Source organism: Haliotis rubra, unplaced genomic scaffold (genome assembly GCF_003918875.1).
Source record: "Haliotis rubra isolate DU_JTF1 unplaced genomic scaffold, ASM391887v1 Scf355, whole genome shotgun sequence".
In the NCBI taxonomy this organism is placed as follows: Eukaryota; Metazoa; Mollusca; class Gastropoda; order Lepetellida; family Haliotidae; genus Haliotis; species Haliotis rubra.
The window spans coordinates 166883-179176 of record NW_025767030.1 but is presented as its reverse complement, the minus strand read 5'-3'; the positions used below and the strand labels follow the sequence as shown (position 1 = coordinate 179176).

Sequence of the window (12294 nt, the reverse complement as noted above, 5' to 3'; positions counted from 1 at the left end):
CCTGATCTTGTCTGCTTCCGGAAAACACCAAACTCGTCCGTTTGTTGCATTTTGAACATTCACTAGTTCATTAACATTTGTTAAAATATGTGTTGATAAGATGTATGTGTGTTCAAAGTGCGTCAGTATACATTGACATATGTTAATAAACCCCGCAGATTACATTTCCCATTTACTAGGAGATGAGAGAGACTAAAAGGGTCGTCGATGACAACATTTGTTTGCGAAATGCTCTGCAGGTAATTTGAACATGATAATAGCAAACTGAAATAAATAAGAGTGTAGGGAATATGCGTCCCATTTATTGTTTAAATGTGTACACATACACATAACCTTGATTATATGCAGGTACAAATATTTCCCCGTACCCGTCTCCGTCCACATCCCTGATGGCTGGTTCTCCAACAGTTCCCTGGCCAACGTCAAGGAAAGTCTCTTTGTCATACGTCCAGTCACTCTGCGACGTTGATGATGGTTTCAGTATGTATGCTCTTCCGTCGTCATCCCCCGATAACACAATCAACGGCTTCCTATAAAACAAAACGACACATCAAATACGTACTGAGCCACGACCATCGACAGTCGCACTGGTTATTTGAAGTTCCAAACCTTAGACATGATATAAGAAATTCAGCATGTCGTCATGAGGCCATCGTCGCCTTAGCACTGAGCTCTGTCTGTAGGTTAGGTAGGCGCATGCCACGACGTTACAGGACTGGGAACTGGGACACGCGTGATAGGATAGTGCAGGGGAGTACTGCACTGGTATGTTATGTTTCCCACGATGGTGTCTTATCAGTCGTGGAAGGATATACAGTAGTTATGTCTGCTGCATGATAGGGAGGTTGAACACAGGGACCTAACATAAACCATTGGACTGGCCTACGGCTAACGTTTCTTTACAATTAGCAAAGATGTGTTTAATAATAATAAGTCATCTAATATATATAGGAATAATAATACAAAACAATATTGCATTGAAGTTTCAGCCGCGTGTAGTTTGCCACCAGAAGCGATAAGCAATTAAAGTTTTCGAGAATGTTTCTTGTAACATCTGTTACAGCTTGTTTTTTTCTGGTGAAAACATGCGAAGCTTGTGAAGAATTTATACGTTGTCTTTATCATGATACATTTTGAAAAACAATCTATTTTCCTATATTTATTTCTTGTATCTAACTTTCATGATGATACTGAAGATATTTGCCAAACATTAACAGCTATATTTACAAAATGACAATAATGTCGAACTTGATCCCATATTAGACGAGTGGTTTAATTCATACAAGCTACTTCTACGATTATTAGTGAAGTTGTTTGTGTCGAGAACATGCAACACCCCTTGATACTTGTCGGTGCTGAGGGGGGCGGCATATTGTCAGAAATCGCCAGTGATGCCATGTATATCGGCAATGAACGAACAACAGGTTTCCAGAGAACCAATATATTGCGCTGTCTTTGGCTTTTTTCCTTGAAAACATCAATTTCCTGACTCAACCTCTCAACCACGCAGCACTTCATGTTGTCGAGCATCGAATACACTATATGTGTCTTTTATAAATATCACGATTCCTAAATGTGACGTCGTTTGTCTGGACTAGTATAAAACAACTATGATTTCATGTTGAATTAACCTGGTTGTACTGCTTAAATAAAGGTTTGTTTTTAAATGTTCCTTTGGCAATGATGGTGTAAGTATTGTATACGGGCGGCAATGTAATGGTTACATGTATTAAGAGATAAACGTGTTTCAGTACAGAGGTAGATTACTTGTTCTTTTATTCGCTTTAAACTGAGTTCCGAAAGCTCCAGCGAGCACATGCACATATGGTATTCATTGAAATTATGTAGCATAAAAAAATATCAAAAACCACATTAAGTTGGCACCGCTGAATAAAGGCTTTGCAAATGACAACAACTTAGAAGTTCTTTATAGAAATGTTATCTTCCATGGTGATGCTCTCAAATCAGATGTATCAATCAGACGTGGTGCTTGTTGTGAAGAATACAATGTGATATATCACAGGGCATCAATGAACTAATCCATTGCTATAAGGGTTCGAAGGCGAATGTCAATATCATACATATAAAAATGACGGCCAAGGCAAACTGCATTATTAAACCTTAAACGTCAGTCACATGTATGAAGTTCTCTCTAGTGAAGATAGTGTAGTTGGTGTGAGGGCAATAGTTACCCTTTGGTGCTACTTGTGGGGTAGACAGTCTGTGAAGATCCTGGAGCCCCCTTACCCAGACCCTTCTGTCGCGGACTGAAGCCTCCAGCCAGTGTATGACGGGGGAACTTCTCGGTCCTGTCAACAGAATGAACATTTCGTACAACACACAGCCGTACTCCTGCCTCGATTACAACTAGCACCACTTACAAGGCTGGATAACGTACCGCTCTCCTGGCTGATGTCCGTCTGTAGTGCTACACACCCTCAGCCTAACTATACTACCCATCAAATGTTTAGACTCACTCAAAGCATTCACTATATGTTATGTTTATATATATGGTTACATCGAAGATGAATTTCTCAACTAACTTGGGGGAAACAACTGCAAACCTTATGCAGACGACTTTCACCAGGATCATGCATCAAAGTGCTGAAAAGCATGTATCAATATCGTGCATGTGAACAGCTGCGTTTTGGTGTAAAGTTTTGTTAAGAATTCGCCAATTCTCACCGAGTTTCAACATTTACTGAACTCATAACACTAATCTTTTCAACGTTACGAATTTGTTTTATAATACATCAGTTCATGTGTAAACAGTATCTTTATACAGAATTGAATATTTTGCAAAATCTAGTTTAGAATATTTGACTGAAGTAAGTGGCTACATTTACAATAGTGAGTGTAAACTTTTGATGGGTAGTATTGGGTTTCAGCTGTTTCAGCTACAGATCAGAATTAGTGATTTCAATGACAGAATTAGTCAAGTTTGCGTTGGTAAGTTTGCCATTTTGAAGGGGAACTAGAAGCCTTCTGCTTTTGTTTAAACAGATGGACTAAATCGGTAAGGTTATGTCATTTGGGTTAAGAAATCCACCAACTTCAATAACGCCAGTCTAGCCTGAAACTTACATACCCGTGAAGATCCGGGTTAGAATATTGATCTTAAGTAAACCATGCTTGTTGTAAGAGGCGACTAACGGGATCGGGCGGTCAGGCTCGCTGACTTGGTTGACGTATGTCATCGGTTCCCAGTTACGCAGATCGATGCTCATGCTGTTGATCACTGGATTGTCTGGTCCAGACTCGACGATTTACAGTCCGCCGCCACATAGCTGGAATATTGCTGAGTGCGACGTAAAGCTAAACTCACTCACCTGAAACTTACATCGACACCATTATCAGCCACGAGGACCAGTGCCTTATTTAACAAGAACATAAGCGGACTGTAAATGTGGCAAATTGTGAAATCGTTCAAGTCGGTATAAGAGACATAGTCATAGATTAGAGCCGTTTGATGGGATTAGAATTCCTGTGCAGTTTCACTTGTAAAGCAGATGGCATACATGTATGCATTCAGGACTTTCTTTTCTTGAATGAAATGAATCTTATGTGGAAGCTGAGACAATAAATTTTGTTTAGAATGATTGTCGTGGGAGCTACCTATTACAATGACTTGTCAATTTCTGTCATGGCCAGATTTTAAAATCGATCGGGAAGTATTTAAACGTTATTCAAGTTATTTGTTTTTGTGGGAACATGAACATGTTAACTTTGTACTGGTTCTGCCTATATGACATATTCCATTCGAATGGCTCATTTTAGATGCTGGAATTTAACGCCAGAATCCATGTGCTCTCGATGTCAGTGCTCAACTCCCTAGGGAGTATTCAACCCCAACTGACTGAGAGGTGCTGACGACTTAGCATTGCAATGTCATCCTATCGGGTGTCCATTCACTACTGGCTGAATAGGGACATACGTAGATATTAGTTTGAGAGCTACCTGTAGCCGAATGATCGTCAACGCGTCAACGCCTGTTATAGGCAGACCGGGTGAATAGGACACACAGCTGTGAGTGGCAGACCTCCTGACCACAGCGAGACAAAAGTGACACTTGAACTCCTACATCAAAACATCGATGGGCTTCAACACTGCAATACTGGCAGAACTATATTGACAAAGAGGCGAGAGCATGTTCCAGCTTTCCAGACCAAATGGATTACTTTGCGTCTACCGCCGACGAGTAACGAAGGTCTGTTTCCTTTTTTTTTTTTTTTTTTTTTCCTTGCTCTCAAGACCGTTTGGAGCTGGGGACATCTGTGGCGAGGTCAAGACAGATCTGATGAGTTTGAAAGGACGACTGTCTGGACAGCGTCACATTGAACAAGTCCTTTGACAGTTCTTGCAAACTCTTCCTGACTCATTTTCAGCAAAACGATGCCAGGCCAAATACAAGGCGTGTTGTATTGGGATTTTATGCACGCATATATCTTTAGCGTCTCGTCTTGTATTGACAATAACAGTTAACATGCTTATCACCAAAAGAACACCTGAGAGGTACAAACAGTTTGAGCTCATAACAGGGCAGTCTCAAGATCAATGGCGGTCATAACGTTTACTGTCGCACTTCACTCCCGGTTGTAACATCTTCATAATACGCTCATATACCATATATATACCATACAGGTATTACTATCAACTAATAACTTTTAGAATGAAGGAAATTCTGTTGGAAACCTTTGTTTTTATCATGTACCCCTACAAGGTAGCACAATACATTGTTGTGGCCAGAAATATGTGTCGTTAATACATTAACGTCAACTGTTTCAGGAGACATTGCGCTGATGACAAAGCATGATTTAATAATATGACTTTCAACTGGGAAACTGCACGTCGTATGTAGTACGTTATTACAAGTACGATGTATATTTTCTTCACTTCCGGTTTGGAAATGCTCAAGTCAAAGGCAAGGAAACTTTAAAACAGAACAGGTCCTTTGCCTCTACCTAGCTCTTAAGAAAGTCATAGGCATTTGTTTTGTGGGCAGTGAAGAGCGTCTTTAGAACATTAAACCCTCTGCCTATGTTATGCAATATACATTGTTGATCACTGAAGGTTTAACCAAGGATGATATGTACTCGTTGTTCTGATCACAGTAAACACTCAATCAATTGCCCCATCTTACATACACCTTCATACATCTTACACACATATTTCCTTTACTTTATCAGTGTTATTCTGGATATCCTATAGTTTTCCTTGAGGATGAACTGGCTATTTGTCATGACTGAGCAATGTAATGCACCTGTGTTCATTCATATAAGTACATACAAGTTCTGCAATGTACAGAAGGACATATATATTGAAAACCACACAACAATGAATTTCCCTCCTACGTGTTTCAACTTTCAAACGTGTATGTGTGTTCAGTACCTGAAGTCATTTGGGATCTCAAAGCTGTATACATTTGCACTATTCGCATCATAGCCACTGACAAGGAGGTCTAGACCACCATCGCCGTTGAGGTCCACAGCTTGCACATCAAACACGGCCCCGAAGGAGTTGTCAATGACACGTGATTTGATCTGAAACACAGATCATAGTCCTCGACCAATTCGAATAGCTTGTTTTTCAGAGCATTAATATTTGACTGAAGCTTTTATGGAAGAATAAGGCCAGATCCAGCACATTACATTTACACAAGCAGATAACAATAAATATTATCTTACCTCACACATAAATGTCGCTTTCTGATTGGCTGAGTGCTCTTCAATTATTTTCAATGTACCCGGCTTGCAAGCGAGGTACATTTCAATGTACCCGGTGGGAATGCCGAACTCATTTGGTACTTCGTGGTAATACTTCTTTATCTCGAAATAACATTGAATCACGTATGATGTACGGAAATTACCGATGTTTTGCGAATGCAAATCGATGGAAGGGAGATAACTCTAAATCTGTTTTTATTGTGTTGTCTGCAAAATCTAGCGATGGCTGCGAAAACAATTGCCTAGCATTCCAATGAAGAAATTTTGACAAAACGTTCAAATGTAGTCCCTGTGAATACTAAGAAGGGGAATTACACCGCGGCGACTTTACTAAGACAATACCTGCGGGAAAAACAGCAAGATGCAAGATTCGAATCGTTTGATTCACACAGGTTGGCTGAAGTGTACGATCCAATGACTTCTAACAGTTCAAAATCAAAACTGAAGTGTTCGGTAAGATAAATACGTTGTTCACTGGTCCCTCGGGTCTCATGGGTTGATGTACCCAAGATGTTTGTTTATGGAACATAAACAAACATCGAGGGTACATCAACCCATGTCCCCCTCGTGACCAGTGAATAACTTATAATAGATCATATCCATATTTCTGCAAAATCAGTTAAAGTTAATGATTTTTAAGAATTTACATTTCATAATGTTAGTAAGAATGATTGTTACCTTAGACGCGTCATTCCACTTCCCACTTGGGTCTGTCGTCCAGAACATATTGAGACTCTTGGAGAAGAAGCCAGCAGTCACGATACAGTCAAAAGTTCCATCTGGTGTTTTGAGCGTGAGGAAGTCAAAATACACATCAGGGCCGTGCGCTAAGATATGCATGGTCCAGGGGTGCTCCAGGGCACCTGTTGCTGGATGCTCGAACCACACCAGCTCTCCTTGTGCTGAACCTGAAACAGTAGACATGTAACTGACAGAGTTTTGGTTTTACGCCGCTTTTAGCAATATTCCAGCAACATCACGGCGGGGGACACCAGAAATGGGCTTAACACATTGTGCCCATGTGGGGATTCGAACCCGGGTCTTCGGCGTGACGAGCCAACGCTTTAACCATTAGGCTACCCCACCGCCCCAGTAGACATGTAAGAGATGATGAGTTACTATACTCATAATGACTCCTCAACCTGTAACCTGTCATCGAGTTCCACTGCAGGGCATTAAGATCCAACCCCGCTCCAGTCATGTTCGGCTTCGGTGTAATCCTGAATTCATTATCCTTATCTACGCCACACTCGGGGAAGACGAGCGTTTGAGTTCTAGACAGAACCTCTATTCATCAGTGAATGTACTGGAGTCCTGGTATGCCCAATTGACGTGGTCTTAAGCCCGTTTCAAACGTTCATGCCTCTGTTGGATGCAGCTGCATTGGCTCCGCGACTGGAGACCAGACTCACGAATACTTCGCACCGAGTAGACACGCTTAGGCCACTGGCAATCCGCAGGTCATTTCCGGCAGTAACAAACTGATGACGTTTTGCTGCAACCCTTGGAGGCCTATCTTCGCTGTTGACCATATGCATATTGCTGGGTAGCTGCTCCGAACGCCAGGTGGCGATTCAAATCAGTGCTGATTACAATTTGGTTGACACCAAAAACACATGCAAGGTTAGGTTATATTTCACACACGCCTATGCATCTGCCTAATTCTTTCATCGTCATATTGCAGGAATGGGGACTGCGTTAAACACACACACACATGTTCAAGGTAGACAAAAAATTGTTGAAGGGGGCATTTTAGAAATCTGTTGGAATGAACCCCTTAAGTTTCAGCTTCCATGGTTTCTCTACCGTGCTTGTCATATGTCGAGATCAGGGTCTATAGTAGCCTGTATGTATTGTATGAGTAGGTCCTATGATTAACGTGTGTCGAAAATTACTCTTCATCATAACTTTCCTATGACTCACCGAACAACGGCTTCTTTGCTCTGCACGTAACAGCGTCAATCCGCCCGTCCCCGTTCATGTCTTTCCAGAAGACTCTGTGGTAGAACCAGGCGCTGTCAGCACTGCTGGTGATAGTGAAGGGGCCACGAGGAGGAGACACAGACAGATCAAACAAGCCAATAGTTCCATGAGTCTTCAGGGGTACCAGGAATCCCCCAGCTGCAACTACCAGCTCCTTGTGGAACACTGCATCTGAACGTACATGCTCCTGATTAGGGCATAGACATCAAAATACATTGCTGACAACTGGAAATGAACAGTGTACTTTATGCCAATCTTCAGCTAAAGTTTTGCAGTCACGTTACTAATGAAACATTACCCGTATGGATAAAAAATCGGTCAATGAACAGATGAAGGTATCAGACCCCACTAAATAAAAAAAGAAAGAAGAAAAAAAAAACAGCAACAAAAAAACCCCAAGAAAAACCCAGATAAAAACCCTGAAATGTCCAATTCAGCTTTTACTAATCTTGACTGAACCCTTTCCACAACAGCTATAGTAATAAATTTCATTTCGTGATAATACATACTTCTTTATGTAGTGTCAATTTGTACAACTGCATTTAGTCAGCACTATTCAAGCCACGGTGGACTCCACAAATCACGAGCCTTGGTCTACATCATCAGGTGACACCCAGTTGATTAAGTGGCAGAACCAGACCACCGTCCATGAAGTCAAATGTACGTGGAGTTTGGAAGCAATGACAAACATGAAATTAATCAGAGAATACCATCAAAGCCAGAGTGTGCTCCCTGACAGCACATGAAGTCAGTACATATGTATAATCATAGCAGCCCAGTCCTATGGGCCCTGAACCGAAGGAGATCCACATATAGTGTTTCATGTATGTCACCCAGAAAAGCCTTCATGTATTTCTGTTCAGGCGCCTACCTGGAACCTGGTTGATTTCATTTGGCCAAGTGATTTTGTGGGACACATCCAATATTTTCGTGCTGTTTATGGTTGGTAACTGGCGTCCTATTGCGGCTACCTCGTACACGTGATCTGTTGAAAAGGGGTTTCCGCTAAAGGCTGCTATAAACAGGTTGTAGCGGTCAAGGACATTGACAGCATGTATGTCCTCTTCTACTTGAATGAAGGCTGCGTGAGTTGCATGGAAACGCCCCAATAATTTCACTGACGCACATCGCACGGACAGCGTCAACAGCGACAACACAAGCAGGCACGTATACAACATACTGTCTCATGTAATGTGGGCAGTGTTCCACGCGAATAAGTACCTATTTCTTGACCTTTATCTGATGGGCTTGCCGTAGATCTGGGCATGTGTGCTGGAGATTAGAATTGATTAATGTTGTCACGATTTCTTGCAAAACTTTTTTTAGTAGTGATAAAAATGGGAATTGTACGCCACTCCCACCTGAGACAGGTCAAACCAGTTTCATGCTTCCAATGAGGTCTCATATGGTATATTTTGCTTCAGAGAATATTATTGCGCTGAAATTATGTATTGTGTTATATTATTGTTTCGCATGGGGATGTTATTTGCCATGATATCATCACTAATAGCTCATTTACACAATTAAAACGAACATATAGTGTTTACGCGAAATGATTGATTATATTTTCAACTTAATACTTGGGAAGGAAGGTCAGTGTATATCAACACGGACTGATATGGACGTTAAGAACACACATGATTGAGTTTTATCCTACAAATGTATTGTAACATTATAAAATATATGTTCCAAAATTTGAAGTGATAATAGTTTACATTTTGTGAATTCATTCACTTTTGTCTCACTCTAAATTTCAATGACAGAAATTAACAATTCACAGCCCATAGTATATACAACTCCATTGCATGAATTTTCCCCAACGAGTGTGCAGAACTTGAAAGGGTGACACTACCCATCAACATCATAGTCTGCATGGGGAAATCTACATCCATTCGTAGAGTTCAGGTGAAGGAACGGGCGATAACAAACTTACTCAAATACTAGATATGCATTTCTGTGCTGTTATTCAATCGGAAGAGTACCCTTGAAGGTCCGAGTTAGAATATTAATCTTCAGTAACCCATGCTTGTTGTAACTTGTTGTAACAGGCTCGCTGACTTGGTTGACACATGTCATCGGTTCCCAATTGTGCAGATCGATGCTCATGTTGTTGATCCCTGGATTGTCTGGTCGAGACTCGATTATTTACAGACCGCTGCCATGTAGCTGGAATATTGCTGAGTGCGGCTTAAAACTAAACTCACTCACTCACTCAATCGGAAGAGCGTACAGCTTTGTTCTTAGAGTAACAATGGGCATGGGATTTCTGTTTTAAAGCTCTCTTGCACCGGACCTATGTTTCTCTGTATGTAAATACTCTGGGTATTTCCTGGTAGCCATGATATCACTAGATGCTATGAAGGTACGTGTATGTACGTTACATAAGAATGATGAATCCTGATTGACCTAAAGATGGATGCTTATTGTGAAACACCTTTGTGTCTTAGTGGAGGGGAACCAAAAGAAATGCTTCGAATTATCGACAAAACCGAACAAAAAGGAATTCGATTGGAGACAACCGTAGGTGTTACACTCTCTTTAGGCATGTCACCGAGAAATGTATAACGTGGCATTCCTGATATTCCTAAAGTGTACTATTTTGTTGAACCCACATGGCCCATAGATGAGGTTGTGGAGACGTCAGAAAAATAGACGACTAGTGTGGATATACTCATTACAGAAACCTTCCTTCTCTAATTCAAAGAGTAAGAGTAGAATGTTTCTTGCGCATTATTTATTACAATTGTTGCAAACAGGAATATAAAGTTAACAATGCGCCCTATTTACTATAAAATATGTGTCATAAATATGCAAAATGATTGAGATTCATTGAAAAATAATATCATAAACGTCTTAATACAATTTCACCAGCAACGTAAAAATAAAGGCGTTTTTTTGCGTTATCTACACATTTCCATTATCAGTTGCAATTTATATCCTTCAAAATCTGAACATTTACGTTTAATCATTATAGTATGAAGTGAAAGTATGAGATATCATCGTACTTACATGCTCTATTATGTTGTGTTGCAAGAGTTGTACACACAATCCACAAACACCTGATCAGCAGCTCCTTGTATCATGGGTAGTTGCAAAATGCAATCAATAATTAAATGTATTTTGTTCTGTTTATGTTGTTTGATATTTCAATTGTACTCATGGAAAATTATCTTACCTCACACATAAATGTCGCTTTCTGATTGGCTGAGCGCTCTTCTATTATTGTCAATGTACCCGGCTCACAAGCGAGTAACATTTCAATGTAACCCGCTGTCAATGGCAACTCATTTGGTACTTCGTGGTAGTAATTCTTTATCTCGAATAACATTGAATCACGTATGATGTACGGAAATTACCGATGTTTTGCGAATGCAAATCGATGGAAGGGAGATAACTCTAAATCTGTTTTTCTTGTCAGCAAAATCTAGCGATAGCTACAAAAAGATTTGTATCTGTGCTTCAAACAATTCAAAATTAACAATAAGGTGTTCGGTAAGATAAATACATTATTCACTGGTCCCTCGGGGCCCATGGGTTGATGTACCCTCGATGTTTGTTTATGTTCCCCTTGCCCTTTCGGCTCAACTTATAATGTAACGCAAAATCCCATATTTTGTCATTAACCATATCCAAACATCAATTTAACTAAGTGTCAAGATAGGACTTAGTGATCCAAAAGGACTAATTAAATGGCAAATCTAAATGCAAAATGAACGAAAAATTGTAGTTATTCAGGGAAGCGGACATGACAAAGAACTGACTCATTGTGTAGTGCTGGTAACTATGGTCGTTGTTGATGTCATTTTCACGATTCACAAGTCCTCAAGAAATCGAATAAGTATCGATAAGAGAACACAATATCAATATTTGGTGTAACCTCCGCCATCTGCAGTGACATCCCTGGCCCCCGCTATTGAACTCATCAGACGTTGAGTTTGACGTTGGGGCATTGTGTTCCATTCTTGATGAAGATTTTGTACTGGGGGATCTCCCTGCGTTTCTGCGACCCATAATGTCACAAGATGTTCTACGGATTGAGATCTGGGCTTGACGTAAGAATTCACTAGGTCTAGCATTGTTGCCCATGAAGACTTGCCTTGTGGTTAGAGGATATTCATGGAAATGTGGCACAACAGCCCTGGCTTGGATGTCAGAGATGTACTGTTGTCCATTCAGACTTTTACTGATCGTCACAGGGTCTAGTTGTCAGTCAAGCGAGGGCCACTACCAAATCATCAATGAACCCCCAGCCAAACGGTTTTTGCTCCAAGATATTCCCTTGAGCATATGCACTGTTTCTCCAAACACGAGCTCGGCCATCAGTCATGCACAAAAGAAACCTTCCCCATGGCCTTAAGATACTTGACACCGAGCTGGTCGAGTTGCTTTGTGCTCTAGGGATAACAATGGACGTTTGGCTCAAAACCAGACGATTCTCTTAAGGCTTTTCAAACCGTTCTGTTAGACAAAACGTTTGGATAAAAATAAATTTAAAATATAAAGAATTAAAAAATAAACAAAAACAGAATCAACTGCATGTACGTGTGCTTTATAGTGTTTACTGTCGAAGTCACTGCTGGTAATGTTT

General features: G+C 40.6%; 1 protein-coding gene across 1 annotated transcript; it reads right to left on the bottom strand.

Moving 5' to 3' along the window:
* Positions 1 to 274: 274 nt before the first annotated feature.
* LOC124285201 lies at positions 275 to 9069 on the bottom strand. The gene is made up of 6 exons (XM_046721387.1): positions 8578 to 9069; positions 7647 to 7877; positions 6402 to 6631; positions 5389 to 5540; positions 2193 to 2309; positions 275 to 530 (listed from the first exon to the last, which is right to left on the bottom strand). Exons 1-6 carry the CDS (start codon positions 8882 to 8884, stop codon positions 302 to 304), a joined length of 1266 nt encoding a protein of 421 aa, XP_046577343.1. The 5' UTR covers positions 8885 to 9069; the 3' UTR covers positions 275 to 301.
* Between the last annotated feature and the right edge of the window lie 3225 nt (positions 9070 to 12294).